Source organism: Dendropsophus ebraccatus, chromosome 5 (genome assembly GCF_027789765.1).
Source record: "Dendropsophus ebraccatus isolate aDenEbr1 chromosome 5, aDenEbr1.pat, whole genome shotgun sequence".
Classification (NCBI taxonomy): domain Eukaryota; kingdom Metazoa; phylum Chordata; class Amphibia; order Anura; family Hylidae; genus Dendropsophus; species Dendropsophus ebraccatus.
Window position 1 is genome coordinate 32,714,941 of NC_091458.1, and position 25,969 is coordinate 32,740,909.

At 42.7% G+C, this 25,969-nt stretch overlaps 1 protein-coding gene across 2 annotated transcripts in view; it reads right to left on the reverse strand.

The window, feature by feature from the left end:
* Positions 1 to 25,969, reverse strand: part of CRYL1 (crystallin lambda 1) — a 77,661-nt gene that overhangs the window by 43,852 nt on the left and 7,840 nt on the right. The window contains exons 1-2 of one of the 2 annotated variants that reach the window (XM_069969818.1): positions 20,365 to 20,437; positions 16,009 to 16,135 (exon numbers count right to left, since the gene is read on the reverse strand). In XM_069969818.1, the coding sequence (XP_069825919.1) occupies positions 16,009 to 16,128 (120 nt within the window). In that variant the 5' untranslated portion in view covers positions 16,129 to 16,135; positions 20,365 to 20,437. Of the gene's footprint in view, positions 1 to 16,008; positions 16,136 to 20,364; positions 20,438 to 25,969 lie in introns of those variants that run through there. The other variant, XM_069969817.1, reaches the window with a different exon arrangement.

Here is a 25,969-nt window from a genome sequence, read left to right on the forward strand (position 1 = left end):
GAACAGCGAACCTATATATCATCAACTAACCTACACTCATTCAGACTTATCATATACACATGGGATTTGTTGACAGCATCTTAATGTAACAACGCTCTAAGGTCAAAGGTGTGGAATCGCATCAAACAACTAATAGGTATCAGGAGTGTGATCAGAGGCCGCAGTATCATCTTGATCCCCCAGTCCACAGGACACTAGGAGTGTGACCAGAGGCCGCAGTATCATCTTGACCCCCCAGTCCACAGGACACTAGGAGTGTGACCAGAGGCCGCAGTATCATCTTGATCCCTCAGTCCACAGGACACTAGGAACTCTGTCCTTCATCAACAAGGACCAGCACAGAGTTGTCCCAAAACCCATTTATCGTCTGGACAACCTGACATATATATCTATGAGATTACCCTAAGAAGTCCATATCCTCCCTGATGAACCTCCATGCTCCCGCCACAACTGGTTGAGACAAGGAGGGGAAACGCGTCGGAACCCTAGTGGACAAAGCCAGTACATCGACACTGGAACCATAGTGGACAAAGCGAATATACATATATCTCCTTTCTCTGCTATACCTATAATATGACTTCTTAACTTTGACTAAGTGGAACTCCCCGACCTTAGCACCGACCGAGTGCAGGGACAGCTCCGCTAGTTGTGGGGGACGTCTGACTCTAGCGGCTCCTACATAGTGAGACAGGACGAATCAGTATTCATTACTACCGACCTCACATCCTTAACTCTTTCCTCCTCTCCCCTTCCCCTCCCCCCTCCCCTACACGTCAGACCTAACCAGTCTGATAGAGGGATTTTCTTTCTTTCTCCAACATACTTTTGTGGTGCCGTGGTATACTGCTACCAATTGGTTTGTTACTACTACGACCAATCAGTTTGTTATTTCCATATCTAAATAAACTCAGTCTGTTATTTGACTTAGTCTGTCTACCACTACCGTGATTTACTTTTCTAGTTTTCTTCTCTATGTTTATATGATACGGGTGGAGACACGGAATCATACATACTTACCATATATCTATCTTATTGCACAAAAATTTCTTTCTTGATGGATCGGGTAGACAGATGCAAGAGAGCAAGAAAATGGTAATAAAGAGGACATGGACTAGGCATACCTAGGCTCTTGCTGTGCTGGATAACAACCTCTGGGCACTTGAGCCCCATTTGCATACTAACAAAAAGGTGTGATATATATATATATATATATACATCCAGAATCATAATAAATAATTCTATGTGGCAATGTTCCTATTTATAAGCTTTAAGGCTATCAAAACCTACAACAATGGCATCAGTAAAGTTTCCTATCACGCCATATGCAAACCACGTTAGGTATATGGGAACAAGCTTTGGGTTGTTAACAGTATCTTTTTAAGGGGGAAACTAGGCTGTCAACCAATGCTTGTTATTAGATCTTACAGTTGCCATGGGGGGGGGGGGGGTGTATTGCAATACAGAATTAAAGTGATCCTGTCACCCTTTTTACTGTCGCTACATATTATTGGTTAACAGTATCAACTGGGCGGGGCTTCCCATTAGTTGGGCCTCATATCCTGGCTGAAATAAAGTCATTTTAGAGCAGAAAGGAGACACGGACAAGTTTTATACAGGTATATATCAAATGTGCAGCATCTAAGCTTGTGGATGGTGCAAAGAACTGCACATAGAGTAAGGGGCTGACATTATCACTTCTATTATCATTATTAAGTCCAAAAAAAAAAATATATATATTATATATATAATATATCTCTGGAACAAGTTTTTATGTTTGTTGGGGCAAGTTAGGAGTAAACGGGAAAGGTCGAGAGTCACCTAAGGAGTCATTTAATGGTTGTTCTACTGTACTTTGTTACTGTCAGAGAGTATTGTTCATGATGGAATTATTCACTTGCTGTATGATGACATTATTTATTTGAGGTAAAAGATTCAAATAAACCATAACATATTTGGTTTCAAACATAGCAGTTTTTTTTGTTTTGTTTTTTAAACTGACACAGTAGTTTTTGTGCCAATGGCAGAAGGATCCAACTGGGCAGAGAAGTACAAGTCCTCCCTTTAGATTTTCCATCCCATTGGAATCCACTTCTGGTTTTGGCACAAGTTTTATCTATTACCTTTTGTTAGGGGAATTTTGTCTCTAGTTCCAAACAGACCAGAACAGAAAAAAGGGGGCAGGGCTTAGTTGTTGCTGTGTGTAAGAAAGAGAAGAAAAAAAACTTTATATAGTCACAAACTGTATGACTATAATACAATAAAAAGCATGACTGCGATACAACACAACTATAAACTATTGAAATATATATATTTCAAATCATAGAATCCTTACCTAATACAACTTTAGTTTATTGGACAACTAAGCTTAGCTAGGTTCACCCCAATGTTGGTACTTCTTGGCTATTTCTCAGTTCTTGGTGCCCCATCCGATAAACACCGATTATTTTTTCGTAACTGTTTATTACTCTAAGCCTGGGTTCACACTGCGTTTTTAAAGTCCATTTGACGTATCTGTTTTTAAATGGTTACTTTAAATGTATACAAAAACGTGGCCAACCACATTTTTGTGTACACAAAAAGAAAAAAAAAAGCATCTTATTTGGTCAGTCGCACAATTGCGTCCGTGTTTTCATAAAACCTATACGTGAAACAGACTGCACAGAGTGAACCCAGCCCTCAATACCTTTATAAGCTAGTATTTACAGACAAGCAAAAAGATCACTTACAGATATTTCCTCATCCAATTTAAAGGGGTTGTTCCTCAAAAAAAAAAAAATTCTTTTAAATCAACTGGTGCCAGAAAGTGCAAGAAATCTGTAATTTACTTCTATTAAAAAATCTCAGGTCTTCCAATACTTATTAGCTGCTGTATGACCTGCAGGAAGTGGTGTATTCTTTCCAGTCTGACACAGTGCTCTCTGCTGCCACCTCTGTCCATGTCAGGAACTGACCAGAGCAGAAGAAAATCCTCATAGACAACCTCTCCTGTCTCCAGACTGGAAAGAATACACTATTTCCTGAAGAACATACAGCAGCTGTTAAGTACTGAAATACTTTTAATTTACTTAATAGAAGTAAATTACAAATCTCTGGCACTAGTTGATTTGAAAGAAAAAAATGGTAAACAACCCCTTTAAGAAAATTTATTATTTAAGCTTCTTTACATACTTTAATTTCCCAAGTCCCATAATAATGTCCAGGTCATTCAAAGAAATTTTAAAGTGATTTAGTTCAGAACTTAAGATTGCATTAAAATTTGAAAATCCCTTTAAAGCCTCAACAAGCTATACCCTAATACACAGGATACGGAGAGTGTCTGACCAGTGGACCCCCACACACACCCTCAAGGACAGGGACCCCAAAATCTGAGCAGCAGGCTGGACATGCAGCACACATACGTGATTTGCTGCTCCATTTTAGTTTCCCTGATGATCATGGGGGAACCCAGCGGTCGGACCCCAATATTCCCTTATGCCCAATTCCTTGGATACTGCAGACAGAGCATAACTTGTCAAGATGGAAAAACCCTTTAAGTACTCCAATAATAAGTCTGAAATTCAAATGATATTACACTAAGGTGCCTTGGGAAATCCAAGACCAATGGTAAAATGGTAAATAGTTAAATGTTAAATGGTAAAGGTGGCCTAATCTGGTAATTGAAGTGCTGAAGCGTGAGTAAATTCTTAGTAGACGCAAAACGTTCTCATAACTGGGAATAAAAACTGCTATTAAAAGTCTTCTGCTCTCCTAAATAATTAGATAATTTCAGGAGATTATAACAACATGTAAAAACTTAGAGGGTTTTCCTTTCTTTAATTCATCGTGAAGTCACCTGAGCCAGTAATGGGACATTAAATTCACTTGCCCAGTTACAAGGCATCAGTATACATGCTGGCTGTCCCCACCCAGGGAGCAGTACTTGTTGTTTTCATACCATGACTTATATGGAAAATTATGTTTGTTTATCATAATACATAAAAGTATGAGAATTATACAATAAGAAAAGAGCTGCTCAGGCCTCCGTAAAGTCCTGACCGGTGGCATAGCTATAAGTGGACAGTGGTAGCATTTTAGTGGTAGTTGTTTACCATAGAGGCCACAAAATAACCTTAACCCTTAGAGAACCGGGCCAATTTAAATTTTTGCGTTTTCGTTTTTTCCTCCTTGTGCGTAAAAGGCCATAGCACTTGCATTTTTTCACCTAGAAACCCACATGAGCCCTTATTTTTTGCACCACTAATTGTACTTTGCAATGACAGGCTGAATTTTTACATAAAGGACACTGCGAAACCAGAAAAAAATTCAAAGCGTGGTGAAATTGAAATTTATTTGGTTTTTTTTTGTCTTTACGCCGTTCGCCCTGGGGTAAAACTGACTTGTTATGCATGTTCCTCAAGTCGTTATGATTACAACGATATGTAACATGTATAACTTTCATTGTATCTGATGGCCTGTAAAAATTTCAAACCATTGTTAACAAATATATGTTCCTAAAAATCGCTCCATTCCCAGGCTTAGGCTATGTTCACACAACGTATCAGACCGGCCGGCGATCTGTGCCGGGATCATCGCGGCCGGTACTTAAGTACCGGCCGGATGACCCATCCAGCCGCAGAGCTCTGATGCGGGCGCATCAGAGCTTCCCATGGCACACAGTTCACACAGTCGGAGCCGCTCGCTTCACTGTGTCAACTGACAGGTCTTTTTGCGACCGCAATTCACTGAATTCCGTCCGCAGAAAACTGACATGTCAGTTATTTGCGGCACGATGTGTATACGCTCCAGCCGGGATCCCATATCAGATAAGGTTATGTTGCAATCCGCAAAAAGTATGGCCATTGTTGCGAGATCGGGAATGTAATAAATTAATAATTTGGACGATTACGCACGCGGCGATAACAAACATGTTTATTTATTTATTTTTATTCATAACATGGGAAAAGGGGGGTGATTCAAAATTTTATTAGGCAAGGGGGCTTTTTATTAATAACAACACTTTTATTTGTACTTTTACACTTATACTAGAAGCCCCCCTGGGGGACTTCTAGTATAAGTGCGCTGATCTCTCATACAGATCTATGCTGCATAGATCGATGAGATAGGCACATTGATTGCTTCCGGCTGCTGCAGCCGGAAGCAATTGAGTGCCGAGCCGGGATCAGCGCCATTGCAGCGCTGATCCCGGACGGGGTAAGATGAGCGATCCTCCCCACTAGACACCAGGGAACGGCTGCATCAAGTAATCGGATACAGCTGTCACCTTTGACAGCTGCATCCGATTACTGTATTAGTGGGCACGGCAATCAGAACGTGCCTGCTAATAGCCGCGGTCCCGGGCTACGAGCGGCACCTGGGACCGTGGCGGCTCAGAGTGCGGCCGCTGCGCGGCCCCGCTCTAAACGCATGGAGACGGCCTTGGACGTACGGGTATGTCCAGGGTGACCTAGGGGTTAAAATATAACTGGCATTTGAATTTTTTTTTTCCCAGAAATCAATAGTACAAGAGATCATAAAAAACTCTGTAATAGGTTTCATTAGGCAAAAAAGCCTCTTTCTGTACTCAAAAAGCCGTTTCTAGATGGTCAAGAATTAATCGAAACAACTATCCTGCCTCTTTCAGCCCATGTGCCTCCTTCTCAAGGTCTGTCATTTGTACAAAAAGTCTATCAATGAATAAAAGAGTTCAGTCTACAAGTCATCGATCTCTTACCTAGAGGTAACCTGCCCTACAGTAGCCTCTGAGAGTACTTTTACTCCCTCTTGTGGTAAGGCCTGTAATCATTTACATACTGCATATCCATGATGCGTTTAGCAATCTGACATTTCTATCTGGGGGCATTTGCATTAATAAGTATATGATATATGGACCTGAAATTGGTGTTAATTAAAACTACCAACTGTCCCGCAAAAAAATAAGCCATCTTATAGCTAGCTATACTGGGAGAAATATATTCTTGCTATCTGCCATATCCACTTATCATCTAGAGGCATACTTTACTGAAACTATACCTGTAGGGTATATTCACACGAACGGACTCGTAGCGATATTCTCGCTGCGAGTCCTGCAGGTCCTGGCAGTTCCCACACACTATATACTCGCTGCGGTCTGAACGACCGCAGCGGGTATGTAATTCTACCGCCCTTAACCCCTTCTGCTCCCGCCGGGCTCCCCCGCTGTAAGCATACATTACCTCTCCTCGCTGCACGGGTCCGGCGTCCTGCTCTCCCATCCGGCCAATCAGTGGCTGCGGCTGGGCAACACACTGATTGGCCGGACGGGAGAGCAGGACGCCGGACCCGTGCAGCGAGGAGAGGTAATGTATGCTTACAGCGGGGGAGCCGGGCGGGAGCAGAAGGGGTTAAGGGCGGTAGAATTACATACCCGCTGCGGTCGTTCAGACCGCAGCGAGTATATAGTGTGTGGGAACTGCCAGGACCTGCCGGACTCGCAGCGAGAATATCGCTGCGAGTCCGTTCGTGTGAATATACCCGTAATGTACCAATGGTCAACTAGTGGCCTCCGAACCACATTAGCCAATTGAAATCAATATAGGATAAAGGAAACTTTTATTTAATAAGGATTAATAGCATTATGTTTTTATTGTTAAAGGGGCTTGGCCACTTTATAATAAAATTGTTTAGTGTGCAGTATTAGTAAGTGTACTCACTGCACTTACTGACAGCAGTTCCCTTATAGAGATAACATCAGACTCCCCCTCCTCCAGGCTTTGCTGTCCTGCTTTGTGGTGATTCTGTCCATAAGATGGCCGACATGGAGGAGCATGTGACCATGCCCCACCTCCAGGGTCCACCACTGAGCCTGTATATGCCTATGGAGGATGGCAGCAGCACAGCATGGAGTAGGGGAGAATGATTTTACCTCTATGGGGTACACAGGGAGCTACTGTCAGTAAGCAATGTGAATACACTTACTTATTACTACACACAAAAATTTTTACTATAAAGTGGCCAACCCCTTTAACATTAGTATAAATGAGTTTTCCTTTGTCATGTCATTTCCAGTATTCCCACTTAAGAATTTACATTTCTATGTAGTTACATAAGGCGCCATTCACTTATATCCAGATTATTATAGAGGAGGGTGTGGCAGAGAGCTGCGCAGAGTGAATTTTGCCTTGAGATATTTCTTGTTACGCAGCCATTACCCTCACGTTTTTCCAACACATGCGTGGATCAGTGAAAGCTACATCAACATATAAGAAGAACACATGGCGACCTACACCCTTTTCTAAAGACAACATTTACCCAAAGTTCTAAGCATTTAACTAATTTCACAATACATTTGTTAGCCTGGTTTTCCAGTCTATGGAAAAAAATGTGAATGTTGTTGATATTCACTGTACAATCACTGCTTGTTAGAAGGGTCACATAGTACACCCTGGTACACCCCAGTAATCAGCTATTATTCTTGGTAATAAGTGCTCAATTTCCCTGCAGTGCCCCCACAGGGGAGAATTAGCATTACACAGTATCTATTGAATTAAAGACCTGGGTAATACAAGACAGGACTGGTCCTCCAGAGCAAGAGGCTCTTTGTAACCGCTCAGATTTCTCTAATAGGGTGTATGAAAATGCACTTCCTAAACTAGAAAACACCTTTATGGAATGTTTAAATTATATTTTTATTATTTTTTGCTGATCTGCGCTTGTTTGCAGTGCCTTTACACAATAGTTGAGCAGCCATGGGAACCTTGTATCGTTTGTGCAGCCATAGGAACTGACAGCAGAGATGTACATATATCGGTGCTGGCAGTTTCCAGATCACACATACAGTGCATACATACCTTGTGCTTTGCTGTGTGATCCGGCATCACGTTCTCTGCTGGAGGATACTGCCAGTGGCCAGGACAGAAGAGCCGGAGAGCAGGATGCCGAATTACACAGTAGCGTACTAGGTATGTATGTACTGCATGTGTGATCTGGAAACTGACAGCATGGATATATAACTATCTGTGCTGTCAGTTTCCCTTTGCTGATTGCTGCATATCCCCTGTTCACACAGGACGATGCACTACCAATAGCGATGAATTTTAAAGCAGTCGAAAAGATGCGATCAGCCGAGGATCACTGCCATCTCTGAAAGGAATATTCTGCTATCAGGATCTGCTGACTGTACATGGAGGTGTCATATACAGTCATATACAGTATTATATACAGTTAACTTTATTTGACATACAGATCACAACATTCCTCTGTGCCTTCGCTGATTTTATTAAAAAGCTTCACCGGTCACATTTATTAAGAATAATCATTAAATTATTAGCCAATAAAACATAACATTAATCCGGCTGTCACAGAGAGAACTTTCATAGAAATGCCATTATGTAATAAGTGCATCCATTAGCCGGTCCCGGGACTCGTCCCGTTCCTGTCAATTGGCGTGTGTCGCTTGTTCAAGTAATAACAGGCTTTACCCAGGGAAAAGTCATGATAAAACATAAAAGCAAATTTCTAAGAATTGCTGCAATTTCTAGGACTTGTGCCACACCTCAGGGACAGGGGCAGGAAGGGATTTTCAATAGGAGCAGCCTGCGTCATCATTTCTCCCTGCTTTTATAGGGACATCGTGTCAAACCATTATCTTCCCTTATAAAATACATTAGAAAGACATAAAACTAATCAAAATAAAGTTTACATGTTTTATTCCCACTTATATTAACAACAACTTTCTATGTGTCCCATTTGGGCTTGTCAACATCATGGTCCATCCTCCATACTCCCCGACGATCTCTGTATCGGGCCCCCATCTTATATGTTATGAATACAGTCATGGGTGCGGCACGTGACCCAAGGCTCTATTCATTCCTATGAAGTTGTTGGAAAGAGCCGAGTAAGCACTTTCTGGCTTACTCGACTCTTTCCAGGGGCTCCATAGGAATCAATAGAGGCGTGGGTCACGTGCCGTACCCATGACTGTATTCATAACAAAGAAGACTAGGGTCCAATACTGAGAACGACAGGGGGTATGGAGGACGCCCCCCCCCCCAATCTCTTACTTGTTCCCTATTTATTGGTTAGTAATGTAAACAGGGGTGCACTATTACTGGGGCAGGGATAATTATTATTATTAGGTACAGGGCAGCTATCTGGGCTAACTACTGTGTGGGGACACAGAGGAGCATAATACTAAGTGGGACAAAAAAGCAGGTATATTGTTGTTTGCGGGTACACAATAGTATCCAATACTGTGTGAGACAAGACACCAGGAGAAACATTATTACCACTATAGCTAGGGATAGGCTAAGGAACTTTATTTATTTTTTTTATTCTAATTCCAAGAATACATAATGTGTGAGCACTGAATGTATCTGCATTGTAATGGTCTACACACATAGAGGGAGATTTATCAAACTGGTGTAAAGTGAAACTGGCTCAGTTGCCCATAGTAACCAATCAGATTCCACCTTTCATTTTACAAAGAGTCTGTGAGGAATGAAAGGTGGAATCTGATTGGTTGCTAGGGGCAACTGAGCCAGTTTCACTTTACACCATGTCTGATAAATCTCCCCCCATGGTCTACAGAGCGGGTCTCTACCAATATATGTGGTCATTGTATGGCACAGCGGGTTTTTATTTAGTAACAGCATGGTGGTAATTTGTCATTGTGATATGGCAGTTTTTTTTTAGATATATTATAAATGGGGGGGGGGTTATTTGGTAATTTTGTTATGTATGTTCACTGGTGGGGGAGTTATTCCAAAAAATATCTAAGGGCCAAAGGATTCTAGTTAAGCCCATTTGTCCATGCATTATATTGGACATGACAAATGAGCAGAATCACGTCAATTTCTACAACAAAATACTTCTAACCGTTTAATTTTGCTGATTGTGGGACATCAATTAGAAATTCTGTCAAAAACTATTATACATGGACAATGGAACTCGTCAAAAATGTCAGTCATCTGTATATGGGCCTACCAGCTGTTTCCTGATGATCAGGGACAACAAGGATCAGGCATGTTTAATTGTTAGATGTCTGATCCCTTGGCTTGGAGACACACGGTGCCTGGCAATGGCTAATTATGCATAGTTGCTTTGCGGATCAGAGCGTGCATGTTTATCGAGACATCGGAGGAGATGGAACAATCCACCACTTCCCAATAAACATAGAAAAGAGTAATTGGCACAAAACAAGTATCTCCCTTAGAAGCTTAGCACATTACAACACCAAGACCTGGCATATGCCCTTACATGTCTATGCAAGAACGTTTGATGAGGTTACATTGTGTGTTACAAATTGTCCTTAGGGTACAAACACACACAGCAGATACGCAGCAGATACGCAGCAGATTTGATGCTGTGTTCAGTTATTTAGATCTAATCTGCTGCGTATCGCAGCAGTAAATACGCAGCGTATATGCCGTGTGTGTTTGTACCCTTAAGATTACTTCATACCAGACTACAGGTAAACAGACTGTTCCCCGTCGTGTGACGTTATTTTTATTTTTTTTGCAAAAACATTTTCAATTGTTTAATTATGCCAAATTAGGAGCGAAACTATCCTATCTATAGGCCCCAGCTGCCTTAGTCTATGGAGACCATGTTGCATTCCAAAGCCAGGCATGGCAGCCATTTTTTCACCACAGGTCAGTGTCAGAATCTGCACGAAACAGATGATTTACAGAAGACTCGTTCTTGAGGCAAAGCTCCATAAGATTTTAGTACGAATAACGTTTGTGATGTGGTTAATGGCAAAGCGGTGAAACGGGTGAAAGGCATATAACCCTTTAACCCATTTCACATGCATGTACATCCTCGATTACTGCACAGGAGTGCAACCCCACATATATAGGTGAATGAGATCAACTGTGTCCGTGCTAAACTTTGAGTGATGTCTGCAAGGGGTCACAGGTCACAGCAACCAGCCAGGGACCTATCACCACCTGCCTCAGCTAAGCAGTTGGTTGCAATCGGTCCGTCATTACAGACGGACCAATCGCAGTGTAAAGTGTCAGGAGGGGCTGGATTGTTATAGCTCTTCCGACTCTGATCTGCTGTGTGTAGGAGGAGTTCAGAACTGTGAGAGAAAAACAACCATGGCACAAAGTAATGTATGAGCATCTCCTGTTGCAGTACCTGACAGTTGTCCCTGTCCCCTGTTTGTCTACCTAATCTTTACTCCTGTAAGTGTACCTGACTGTCGCTGCTGTTAGTGTACGTGATCGGCACTACTGTTACCCTACCTAATCCTTGCCCATTAGGTTATGTGATTGCTGTCCCCACTTACTATACCTTATCGTTCGTTGTGAGCCGGAAGAAGCGCTGTGACATGAAACAGCCATTGCTTGCTGTTTGTATGCTTGACTTTAGTTCTGCTGGTTTTGCCTTAATAAAGCATCTAAACAAGAGGATTTGGTGAGTGCCGTCACTGTGTCTCTATCGGTGAAGATACCTTATGTGCCTTATGTGTACCTGATTGTTGCCACTGTTACTGTACGTGAAATTTTAAAAAAATTGCTGCTAAACTTCTAAGTCGTGTAACAGCCTCAAAAGTAAAAGGACCTTTACTAAATAATGCCAACATAGAATAGACATATTGTAAATGTGAATTATCATTTATGTTGTGTGACCATCTTTGTTGCAAGCAGAGAATTTGAAATAAAAAAGAAATGGTTATTGTATTGACAAAAATAAAAAATTTAAAATCTAAATCAATGGGACACAAATTCTGAAGTTAGGAAGTTATGCTGTCCATATAACGTACAGTATATGTTGAAAGAAGAAAACGGACGCAAAAACAGATACTAAGAGTGGATGCTGTTGTATGCCATACTGCAGAATTAATTGTCCATTTACTTACAATATTTAAAAAACAAAACATAGATTGAAAGTGGCCTAGCCCTGAACTGACAGCAAAAATAAATAGTGAACCCAGCCTTAGTGTGACATTAAAGATACTGAGTAGTTTTGACATGGTTTACGGCCCCCCAAAAAAACCTGCATTGGTAGCCCCCTCTGGTCCGAGTCTGACTGGCTGTATGCCCAGCTCTCTCCCCCTAACACTGCAGGTCCAGTAGTTGCCATTACATATGCCATAGTGGTAGGTATACCCAGGCCCGGATTGGTAATCTGGCAAAGCGGGCAAATGCCCGCTGGGCTGCCAGGATTACCAATCCGGGGGCCGCTGGTCCTGGCCCCCATGTGCACTGGCCCTAAGCAGTGGCTGCAAGAATAGCGCAGCCGGCCGCTGCGCTATTCATTCAGCCTCTGCAGAGGGCCGGTGACCTGGCCCTTAAACTGTGAGCGTTCAAGATGAACGCTCACAGTCTGCAGCGGCCGCACTCTGCCTCTGACTGACAGATCCAGGGAGCCGTTGGCCCCCGGCCCTGCCAGTCACTCCTGTGGCCGGCCGGTCTTCGTAGCCGGAAGTTGTCAGGGCCGGCCCGGGGTCACAGACGTGCCGCGCGCAGGCACGTCTGCAGGAACCTCTGCCAGGCCCCCGGCGGCTGACGTCACTTCCATGACGCGCCGCTGAGGACCTGGCAGGAGAGAGAAGAGAGACGCCGCCATGCTGCAGCAGGAGGCAGGTGCAGTGACCGAAGATCCGGGAGGAAGAAGCTGCCAGGAGCGAGTTGACAGGTGAGAAAGTGTGTGTTATTTTATTTATGTGGATGCACAGCAGGGGGGCTATTCTATATGGGGGGATGCACGGGGGGCTATTCTATATGGGGGGATGCACAGCAGGGGGGCCATTCTATATGGGGGGGATGCACGGGGGGCTATTCTATATGGGGGGTGCACGGCGGCTATTCTATATGGAGGGGTGCACGGGGGGCTATTCTATATGGGGGGGATGCACGGGGGGCTATTCTATATGGAAAGGTGTGCAGCAGGAGGCTATTCTATATGGAGGGATGTATTGATGAGGATGTTGCTGGAACAAGAAGCCTAAAATGTCTGTCTGACAGATCCCGTGGAGAGGAGTCATGGCCAGAGAAGCCTTCATGACGGCCGGAGATAGATGGAGAAGAAAAGGAAAAGTGGACGGCTCTTCATGCAGAGAAGACGCCTACTGTGAGTCACAGGATGTAACTGCACTATAATCACTTATAAGGTCTGCAGAACCTTTATACAGCTGGGATCTACCGCGGTATCAGGGGTGTCAAATTCCGTTCTTCCAGGTGTTGCAAAAATACAATTCCCATCATGCTTTAGCTGTCCAGGCATGATGGGATTTGTAGTGATGTAACAGCTGGAAGGCTGGTGTTTGACACATGTGTTTTATGGTCACTGCTTTGGAAGAATATTGGTCTTTATATATTGGCTGTTATTTGGTGCCAGTATAGTGGTATACAGTCACCGTATGCTGAGGGTAGTGGGCATGGTGTGATGGTATTACTGGTCCTGTGTATTCTGGTATTATTGGTAATATTAGTGTTGTATATAGTGGATTGTATTCAGTCACAGTGTTGCAGTATTAGTCATTATGTGGTGGTAATGGCCGTGCTCATGGTGTGGTGATATTATTTGTTATACTGGTAGTATAGGAAATATTGGTAGGTTTGCTTAATAACAGTATAGCAGTAACATGTACAGTATGGGAATAATATTTGCTTACAGGTGTTATTAACTATGACAGTATTATCATGCACAGAAAATTCTAGATAGATAGATAGATAGATAGATAGGAGATAGATAGATAGATAGATAGATAGATAGATAGATAGATAGATAGATAGAGAGATAGGACATAGATAGATAGATAGATAGATAGATAGATAGATAGATAGGAGATAGATAGATAGATAGATAGATAGATAGATAGATAGATAGATAGATAGATAGGACATAGATAGATAGATAGGACATAGATAGATATCCAGTAGGAAATGTCTATCTAGCAGCGTATTATGTAGCTTTGATTACACATGAGATCACAACCAGCAGACACATTTTAATGAATAAAACCTTACAACTTATACCGCCATTATATGGAGTGCAGACATAGTCAGGATAAAAGGGATTTAAAAAATATAGTAACTTTTGTCCAAAAACAGCATCACCCTGTCCTCAGACTGTGTGTGATATTACAACTTGGCTCCATTCACTTCAATGGAACTGAGCTGCAATACCTCACACAAACTGAAGAAGAGTGTGGCACTGTTTCATGAAGAAGGTGGCCATGTTTTTCTCCTTTAAGGGGAATCTATGAGGTCCATTCCAGGTCTAGGGCTGTAGATCTCAGCAGACAGGTGTGAGGGAGATATCACTGACCTTTAGTCCATTGTAAACTTTTATAATTGTCCTTTTCATTACCAACTAAAGTTTCACAACAGCAGCAGCAGCAGCAGCACTAACCTATACGTCCATCAGTCAGAGCAGGAAGGGGCGGGGCAGAAGGTGCTGCTGTGGCTCCACCTCTGTGACACTTCAGCTGGTAATGGAAAGAATGATTATAAAGGTTTACACTGGACTAAAGATCCAGTCCCTGACCTGTACGCTGGGATCTACAGCTGTGCACCTGGTATAGACCCCACAGGTTCCCTTTAAGGGCATGTTCATACCTAATCCAATGCGGATTTGATGCTTGTGATTTAATCAGTTGAAATAAATGCATAAATATGCCGCATCAAATCCACAGCAGATTATGTTATAGCATTATTTTTAGGTGCTGATGGTGGGTTCACATGTTTAAGGGAGTAGTGGGGACATGGCTAAATGAAGCAGAATTTGCTACAGGGAATTACGCTATCCATTATATGGTATGCGGGCTGCTGGGGTTTGATTGCCAGGGCTGATTTTAAGTCCCAGTCCGGCCCTGGGTATACCCCCCTGCTCTGTACTTCTGCAGCAGACCCTTAGCCTCTATCCTAAGACCGACTCTTTACAGTGACACACTGTGACCCCACAGTGTGACCTGTGAGACCCCCAACAATCCTGAGAATGGGGAATATAATTGTCCCAGGCATGACTGCTGTGCAAAGGGTATGTGCTAAACTGTTTGTTGAATGTGTGGAGACCACATAGACCAGGGGTAGGGAAACTTGGCTCTCCAGCTGTTGCAAAACTACAACTCCCATCATGCCTGTCCAGGCATGATGGGAGTTGTAGTTTTGCAACAGCTGGAAAGCCAAGGTTCCCTACCCCTGCCATAGGCCATAAATTGAGCAGTGGCCACACAAATGTGGTATGCTCTATTCATTCTGGACATTATTGGGGGTCCCTGAGGTCTGACCCCCACTGATCTGCTTGGTATGCCCTATCCTTTGTAATGGGAATTCCCCTTTAAACAATCATCCATTTTCTGATGGCACATTCCCATTTGGGAAACCTTACTTAGTGACTACATTTCAGTGATCAAGAATTTGTAAACTGCAAACTAGTAAAACATTTGGCATTCAGCAAAATGAACTTCACATTTAAAGGGGAAGTCCAGGCAAAATAATTTTAAGATATGTTATTGCCCAAGAAAAGTTATGAAAATTACTAATAGACACTTATTATGGGAAATGCACCTATAGCGCATTTTCCCTGCACTTAAAATGCGCTATAGGTGCGTTTCCAATAATAAGTGTCTATTAGTAATTTTCATAACTTTTCTTGGGCAATAACATATCTTAAAATTATTTAGACTTCCCCTTTAAGGGCAAACTTTGGGAAAGACTTTCCTGATTTTCTAGGATGGGATCAGATTCCATCATTGGCACTAACCATACCGCTCCTGTGTGCACAGAGCCTGAAATACACGTTCAGTTTACTCCCCCTACAGGCAGCCATGTAACAAAACCTATATAGCTATCAAACCACAGCAAGAGGTGAGAGCCGAGAAGGCAGACCCTGACCCTCAATATAATGCAGTATTAAATCAGTTATGGAAGTTACACTTTTTGCTACAGGGATCTATGGGAGCTTCCTCCTGAATCCTACAAGAAAGACTGAAAATATATTTTTAGTGAAAATCCTGTTCAAGAATAGAGAAGGAAATATTCCTAAGCAAGAACTGCTAATCATTGTACTGCCATACAGCTTAGTACTGAGGTTTCTTACTTGAATGAATATAGCGCCCTCTAGTGCCAGCTTTAAATCACTGAAACCACTGATCAGAGAGATTTGCTCCTCAGCGCTCAGACTTCCCCTTAGAATTCCCGATTTTCTCAGCTCTTCCATCTGCTTCCTAATAGAGGGAAAGAAAATAATAAAAAGCATTGAAGCAAAAAAATTTCTTGATGAGAGCGGCTACTATTATCTGCAATATATGAATCAGAGTTATAGCAAAACAGTATACAACGTTTAGTAAGACGCTAAGCTAAGGCCGGGCTAAAACCTACCTACGTAAACACCTACAATGGACATGGGAGGATTAGAACTGGACCAATCGTCTTGATATATAAGATAACAGCAAGGACGGCGTCAGCACAGGGCTTACGCGGGCAAGTTCCGGGGCCCACACTGCCTCTAGGGGCCCAGAGAGGGAGAGGGGCCCCGTGTTCTAATGTTCAGCCCGCTCATTGTAGTGCAGGGTGAGCGCTGGACACCAGAACACACAGGAGACGAAGCAGGATCTGCACAGTTTGAGAAAAGGGTTAAGGACCTGATCACATGACCCAAAGGTCCTCAACATTACAGTGTGGAGATCAGCCTGGCAGAGAGGTAGAGGGAGAAGACTGAGATATAAGTGCGTGTCTCAGTGTCTGAATGTGTCAGTGTGTGTCAAACTGTCAGTCAGTCAGTTGATGTCTGTGTCAGTCAGTCAGTGTCTGTGTCAGTAACGTGTGTTTGTGTATGTTAGTGTTGTCTCAAGTGATCGTGCATAGTGGACATAGTGGATGAATGAGGGGCCCACTGAATCTCTGTCGCCCGAGGGCCCGCAAAAATCTGGAGCCGGCCCTGGATACCAGAGTAAAGAGAATTGCTTCAGATAAGGATGGTAGAGAGGAGGGGACCCACAGTCTGGACCCCATAATATTACAATCTTTACCCAATAACCAGAGCAGAGTGGGGCTACAAAGAGCATCACTCACCCTGGAGGACCCAGCATGTCCATGCATTACACATATACAACTTACCTAAATGGAAACTGTAATGCCTCATTTATCCTGTGGTGGCGCTGCTGCAAAGATCTTTACTTGGCTTCAGATTTACAAAAGGTTTTTCTAAAAGCTTGTATAAGAGTTGTATACATTAGATGTAACCAGGGTTTTATGTGCACAAATCATACAAATCATACCTTATCTCAATAGAATCACATTACATTTTATCTCAGATCCTCAGGAACTCCGGATGATGGACTTTGCCACTATCTGGTGCCAGGCTGTGCCAGATACACCGCTTGGGAAGTGCACTCTATGGAGTTTCTAAATTGGATTTAGGTCACATTTATATTGGAAGTTTTTATGACTGTGATATTTAATCCCTTAAGGTCAAAGCCAATTTTCGTTTTTGCACTCTTGCTTTTTCCACTTTATGTTTAACCCCTTAGCAACCCATGACGTATCTGATACGTCATGGTGCCGCTCGGGGTGTTCAGAGCGGGGTCCCGCCAGGACCCCGCTCTGAACGGCGCTGATCCCGGCTGACACGTGCAGCCGGGCAGGGCCTCTATTAGCCGGCGCGGGTCCCGTTGCCGCGCCGGCTAATTAAGCCTCTTAGTGCAGCTGTCAAACCTGACAGCTGCACTTAGAGGCTTCAAACCTCACGTCCCTGGTGTCTAGTGGGACGGATCTCCCCCCCGCGATGCGATCGCGGGGGGGAGATCCGTTCTTCTGCCCGTGCCGGGCCTCAGCGTCGGAATGACGCTGATCCCGGCTCGGCAATAGATTGCTATGGCCTGCAGCAGGCCATAGTAATCTATGACCGATCTAATCGATCTTTGCTGTGTATATACACAGCATTGATCTCTATGAGAGATCAGTGCTGTCTATATACAAGTCCCCCAGGGGGGCTTCTAGTTACAGTAAAAAAAAAAGTAAAAAAGTGTTTTTATTAATAAAAAATCCCCTCCCCTAATAAAAGTCCAAATCACCCCCCTTTTCCCATTTTATAAATATAAATTAATAAATAAACATATTTAGTATCGCCGCGCGCGTAATCGCCCGAACTATTAATTAATCACATTCCTGATTTCGCACAGTAAACGGCGTCAGCGCAAAAAAATTCCAAAGTGCAAAATTGCGCATTTTTGGTCGCATCAAATCCAGAAAAAATGTAATAAAAAAAACGATCAAAAAGTCGTATATGCGCAATCAAGGTACCGATAGAAAGAACACATCATGGTGCAAAAACTGACACCTCACACAGCCCCATAGACCAAAGGATAAAAGCGCTATAAGCCGGGGAATGGAGCGATTTTAAGGAACGTATATTTGTTAACAATGGTTTGAATTTTTTACAGGCCATCCGATACAATATAAGTTATACATGTTATATATCATAGTAATCGTAACGACTTGAGGAACATGCATAACAAGTCAGTTTTACCATAGGACGGACGGCGTAAATGCAAAACTCCCCGAAATCAAAACAAATTCGTTTTTTTTTTTCAATTTGACAGCGCAAATGATTTTTTTCCGGTTTCGCAGCATATGTTATGGAAAAATAATGCCTGTCATTGCAAAGTACAATTGGTTTCGCAAAAAATAAGCGCTCATATACGTCTCTAGGTGAAAAAATGCAAGCGCTATGGACTTTTAAACTTAAAATGGAATAAGCAAAAGCGCAAAAACGAAAATAGGCTTTGACCTTAAGGGGTTAAAAGGCCATAGCGCTTGCATTTTTTCACCGAGAGACCCATATGAGCCCTTATTTTTCGCGAAACCAATTGTACTTTGCAATGACTGGAATTATTTTTCCATAAAAAATTTTGTGAAACCGGAAAAAAATCATTTGCGCTGTCAAAATGAAAAAAAAAAGGAATTTGTTTGGATTTCGGGAAGTTTTGCATTTACACGGTTCGCCTATGGTAAAACTGACTTGTTATGCATGTTCCTCACATCAGTAAGATTACAACGATATATAACATGTATAACTTTTATTTTATCTGATGGCTTTTAAAAAATTATAGCGCTTTTATCCTTTGGTCTATGGGGCTGTGTGAGATGTCATATTTTGCGCCATGATGCGTTCTTTCTATCGGTACCTTGATTGCGCATATACGACTTTTTGATCACTTTTTATTACATTTTTTTTTCTGGATTTAATGCGACCCAAAATGCGCAATTTTGCACTTTGGAATTTTTTGCGCTTACGCCGTTTACCGTGCGAGATCAGGAATGTGATAATTTAATAATTTGGGCGATAACACACGCAGCGATACCAAACATGTTTATTTGTTTATTTATTTATATTTATAAAATGGGAAAAGGGGGGTGCTTAATTATCCGGCGCGCAATGGGACCTGCTCCGGCTAATAGAGGCACTCCCCGGCTACAGATAGCAGCCGGGAGCAGCGCCGTTTAGAGCGGGGTACCGTCTGGACCCCTCTCTGAACTCCCCCTTCGCCACCATGACGTACCAGGTACGTCATGGGACGCTAAGGGGTTAAAGAGACTCTGTCAACAGGTTTATGCCGTCCTATTTAAGGGTAGCACACAGTAGTGAAAGAGAAGCTGGGCAGATAGTTGATAGGAGGAGAACTAACGATACCGGTCTCTTAGCTGATGGCTTTTAGCAAAGATATAAAATCGTGTTTTCTCTCCAAGCTTAAGACCCATAGAGCCTGTGCTGAAGTGCAGTATGCATGCCTCCTTCTTCTTCCCCACCCCACCTGTCCTGCATAAGTGCTGTGCAAGGCTCAGTGCTAGGAGTCAAATACAGTACATCATGCAGGGCAGGAGGCTCTATGGCACTTGAGCTTGGACGTAAGACATGGTTTTATATCTTTGCACATCAGCTCATAGACTGATATCAGCTTCCTTCCTATCGGCTATCTGCACAGCTCTGAGCATGATATAGAACTGACAGATTCCCTTGGAGGCTGGGTTCACACTACGCATATTTCAGTCAGTATTGTGGTCCTCATATTGTAACCAAAACCAGGAGTGGATTAAAAACACAGAAAGGCTCTGTTCACACAATGGTGAAATTGAGTGGATGGCCGCCATTTAACAGTAAATAACGGCCATTATTTCAATATAACAGCCGTTGTTTTAAAATAACAGCAAATATTTGCCATTAAATGGCGGCCATCCACTCAATTTCAACATTGTGTGAACAGATCCTTACTGTGTTTTTAATCCACTCCTGGTTTTGGTTACAATATGAGGACCACAATACTGACTGAAATATGCGTAGTGTGAACCCAGCCTAAACGTGTAGTTCACCAAAAAGAATTTCAATCTCAAATCAACTGTTGCCAGAAAGTGCCAGAGATTTGTAATATATTTCTATAAAAAAAAAATCCAATACTTATCAGCTGCAGGAAGTGGTGTTTGTTTTTTTCAGTCTGACACACTGCTCTCTGCTGCCACCTCTGTCTATGTCAGGAACTGCTCTCCAGACTGGAAAGAATGCACCAAGACTTGAGATGTTTTAATAGAAGTAAATGACAAATCCCTGCCACTTTCTGGCACCAGGAATGTAAACGTACAAGTGCAACATGTGTACAAATGGGTTTGTTGGCAGTACATAATCCAGTGTACACAGCCGATGTGCTGCCAACAAGAATGGGTCAATGGCCGGATAAACAATTGAGCAATCCTCGACTTTTTCACTAAATTCTGCATGTTTGTTTGTCATGGTGTTGGAGCCAGAGGAGGCCCATTAGTCTTTTTGTGGCCACCTCTGCTATATTACAGTCTCAAGTTCCTATTTAAACTGAAGTGGTCTCCCCATGATAAAATATTACGTCTCAATTGGGATGACTTAAAACATTTCCCTGTGTCTAGATATTGTGGGTTCACACTTGTTATGGTGCCACCTGGTGTTTCCTTCTCAGAATGTGTCCTTTGCTGTTGGTCACACAACTGTATCGCATAGCAGATGGGGGGGGTTAGTGATTTCTGATACTTGATGGACTAACCTATATAAATCAGCATAGAATAAGCGGCTTCTTCCTTCCACGGAACACATCAGGCGGACATTCTAATAGGGAGTCAAAAAAACAGCGGGAAGGGGGTTGGGGGGCAATAACAAGTATGTAACAGCAATATGTAGATCAGTGTTTCCAACCAGGATTCCATGGAACCGTAGACAGGGTGATGGGGGGGGGCTGGGAGGTTACCAGCGGCGGGTGTGTGGGGTGGCTGGAGGCTAGATCTTTGAGGTTACCGGCGGAGGGGGCCAGATCTGTGTGTGGGCGGCGGGTGTGGTGTCGGTCCTGGGGGGCTGTCTGCTGAGGGGGGGCTTGGTGCTGGGGATCTCCCTGGCACTACTCCTCCCATCATCTGCTCATACTATGAGCAGATCATGGGAGGAGTAGTAGTGCCTATCTGTCCCACTGCAGCAAGCAAGGAAGGGAGGGAGGGGGTAGTTAGATGCACATAACTCTCTTTCTCTCTGCTCGGTGCCCTCCATTTTGGGAGCAAATGTCCTTGCTCCCCAAATTATCCCATAAACATAGTCTACCAATAAAGTGTAGATTACATTACATCTCCCATAAACTTCAATAAAGTCCATAGGCTTCTATATATACTGCGCCCCCTGCTGGACACTCCATAGGAATTACACCCTGATTTGTGACGTCATGGTATTTGAGAGAATGTGAAGCCTCCCTGATCTACTAAATTAAGGGAAATAGCAGTATATGTGCATTTCCCATAATTAATGTACATTAGGAATTTGTCTAACTTTCCATAAGAAATAACATATCAGAAAATACTTTTGGCTGCAGTTGTCCTTTAAATCCTGTTCAGGAATTCCCAAGAGCACAGCTATGACCTGTCACTTTTATTATAGGGAAATTTATGGTACATCCCATCAATATGTAATAAATGGCCTAGATAAGAATTCCCCTTTAAGTCCTTTTCTCAGATCTTGTCCTTGTTGCAGGTCAGGCTCCGTACATCTCCAGCATATGCATTGGGGAAGCTCTCAGCACATAGGCCAAATGTAGCCCTAGGCCATCATTCACCCAATTGAGGTAAAAAAAAAAAAAACAGTTTAACCCCCAAGCCTCAATCAGGATGGTACTTTTTTTACTATATATGTAATATATATATATATATATATATATATATAGGCTTTCCTGGATTGACAGGTGTCTCTTTATGGTACTTCTCCCTGTGCCTATCTATCTATTTAAGACTATGCTTTGTCTATAATATGCAGCACTTATCTCATGTGCCACTCAGTATTCTTCAGTCTTCAAAGCATATGCATATAGTTGAGCTATATGAGGCAGGACTAATTATAGCCCAGCACGCTCCTTTAATGGATACGTATTCTACATATATGAGCCACAGACTGGATATTCCTGGTATCTGTAAGCTGTAGTTATCTAGAGACAAATACTTAGACGCACTTTTGCCTAACTTTCTGGTTCCTTCTCCAGTAGGTATATAGCACTTATAGTAATTACAGAGCTTCCAGACACCTAGTAATCTTACTGATTTCTGCAATCAGCTCCTCTGCAGTGAGTGCACAGTATATAGCAGATTTACAACAATCATCTGGTCATCTGCTGCCCTCTAATGGACAGAGCTTCAATGGCATGCTGTACAGCTGGTGATGTTTGGCAATGAAATGCGTCGGATCCTTGCTACCAGCTTTCCTTGCCTTGTTATCATAAGGACAATAGAATTTTTTTTTTTAAAATCTAAATAATAAAAGGTCACCATCTGAATATTCCTTACGTGTGATTGTGTATTCTTTATTTATATCCACATATAGCACCTTGTGAGGACACTCTTATTTTTTTGTAGTTTTAGTGTGGTGTAGTGTTGTAGTGTAGTTTTAGTGTGATAGCCATTTTATGTATTTCATTAACTTGAGTGTGCTTTATGGGTTTTTACATATTCTCATTTCTCTTTGTATGCTAAAATACTGGGTCAGACCTTCTCCAAAAAAATTAAAAAGTGCATCTGTAAAGAAAAAAACTATTTGTATTTACTCCACTGCCATATTCATATTTACAGATGACTGGTAATGGATTTTTTTCTAATATAATTTACTATTTATGCAGTGCCATCTGATTCATCCCAGCTCTGCTGTATCCACACATTTCATTACTGTATCTGGGTCATGTGACCTCTGATCTGCCACTATCTTGACTTTCAGATTTCACACTGAATTCTCCCCTCTAAAATCTACTATCAATCCCATGATACCTCAGCACAGCATCAAAAGGGCAAGTAAAGGCACTACCATCTCTGCCTTCTGGAAGGACTGTGTTATAATAAACTTTTTATTCTCCTAAATAAGTTGAGGGACTATATATACAGCCAAGGCGACTGAACCATCATGAAATCCATTATAACTGTGCAACAGGAGCTGTATAATCACCATCAGTAACTTACATGGCATTGTCTGTGGCATAGCAGAGAACCACAGGCTGCTTTAGGTCTGCGGCAGAGACTGAGAGAGGCTCAGGATGTTTGCATCCCAGTACAGGCACTATACTCAAGTGCATTGGGTTGGAAGAGGTACTAACTGCTCGCCCTGGGAAATAATGTACCTAATGGGAGGAAATATATGTGCAAAGAGGGATCCACCTACCTACCTAAATGGGGGATTAAGAGGGGAAGTATTGATGCAAAGGGGACACTAATAAGGGAAGAGAGGGACCTACCTCTATGCAAAGGAAGCAATATTAAGAGTAGAGGGGGCACCTATCTACATAATGAGGGGTCTATATACCTACTCTTTGGGGGCCCAAAAGAAGACAACAAATTTATGAAAGCAGAAAAGGGGATTTCATTGTATGGGGGCACAATGGGGTAGGAAGTCCTAAAGTTGACCCCATTAGTGTGTGGGACACTATAGATGGGGCTCTTGTAGTAGCTGAAAAGAACCTGCGACCAAAGCTTCCAACAGGGCCTCTGCTGCAGATGGGAAGCCAGCGTTATTTGGGATTTGTGTAATGGAACTGGAGCAAAGGGAGGGGGTTATGCAAAGTCACACACGGATTGGGGAAGGGGCAGCATTTGTCTCACCTCCCTAAGGCACCAAAATCCCTTGTCCCAGCCCTGAGCTCAGCCTTCTCCACCTTTCCATTTGTGCCCTCTGTTTAGTCTCCACCAGGATGGCATGGACAAAGCAGGATAGAGGGTCGGAGGGATAGATGAGTGTACCACCTCTGGGACATATACCTATCAGGGACTCATGGTATATGCTGTGGATATAAGATATGAATAACCCTTTAAGGGTTCATTTTACCTCTAAATGTCTACACCTAACTGTGCCAAAGGTACTTGAAGAAAATGTTTGACTTGTTACAGAGACATGTCAGAAGTTATGGTAATCGAGGGTAGAGGTTGTAAAACCTCCAACGATTGGTAAAAGAAAGGGGAAGAAGTGCTCGGCGGAGTGCAATCTCTCCTTACTTGCTCATAGACTTTCCATGATCGGTGGGGTCTCAGAGCCTGGAATCCCACCAATCAAAACTTTTGACAGGTCTTGTTAAATGTTTTCAGAAACTAAATTTTAATTATCGCCCCCTCAGTTTTCCCATCGAACAAAACTACCCTTAGGGTATTTTAATGCAAAGCACATTGCAGTGTTATGTTTATGAGCAAGCATATGTTCGTTGTCAGTAAGGTGTGCCAGACATGTCCTGGCACCTACATAGATACTGGCAGCAGCCAATATCCAAGGTGTATGACATGTACTAATAGATAACTCACTGTTCACTTGCATGAATGGGATTGATGAAACTCTTTAAAGTGACTACGTACCCACAATCTGTCCCCCCCAAACCACTTGTACCTTCGGATAGCTGCTTTTAATCCAAGATCTGTCCTGGGGTCCGTTCGGCAGGGGATGCAGTTATTGTCATAAAAACAACTTTTAATCCGGCAGCGCTGTGTCTAACGGCCGGGGCTTACAATTGTATATGCATTAGGCTGGCACAACCTTTCCTTCCCTCCTTCCTGCCCGCCTCATCATTAGGAATGCTCCAGGAACATTTACTGCTGTTTGAGCTTTGCACAGGTGTATTAACGATCCAGCCCATGTGTCGTGCTGCCACAGGTGGGGAATAGGAAGCAATCTGCCTGGAGTATTCCTAATGATGAGGAGGGTGGGGAGGAAGGACAGAGAGTTTGTGGCAGCCTAATGCATATACAAATGTAAACCCCGGCTGTTAGACACAGCGCTGCCGGATTCAAAGTTGTTTTTATCACTATAACTGCATCCCCTGCCGAACGGACCCCAGGACAGATCTTGGATTAAAAGCAGCTATCCGAATGTACAAGTGGTTTGGGGGGTCAGATTATGGGTACAGAGTCACTTTAATTAGGTAAGGGCCCTATTCCACCGGACGATTATTGTTTGCATAATCGTTAACGATTAACGATCTCAAACAACCGCTATTGCGAAAGACCTGAAAACGTTCACTCATTTCCATGGAACGATAATCGTTACTTATGATCGTAATTGTGATCGTTTTTTCTTCGCTATTTATTCGCTATTGCGTTCGTATCTATTGTGAACGACCGAACGATGTCTTATTCAATGCGAACGATTTGCGAACGCGCAACGATTAAAACAGGTCCAGGTCTTATAAAGCGATCAACGATTTCTCGTTCGGTCGTTAATCGTTAACTGCATTTCAACCGAACGATTATCGTTTAGATTCGAACGATTTAACAATAATCTGAACGATAATCGTCCGGTGGAATAGGGCCCTAAGAGGTTTAAAAGATTATGTAGGTTTAGAAAAAAACATGTCTGCTTTCTTCCAGAAACAGCACCTCTCCTGTCTTCAGGGTGTTTGTGATATTGCAGTTTAGGGTCCATTTACACAGAAAGATTATCTAGGGTCCATTTACACAGAAAGATTATCTGACAGATTATCTGCCAAAGATTTGAAGCCAAAGCCAGGGACAGACTATAAACATAGATGAGGTCATAAAGG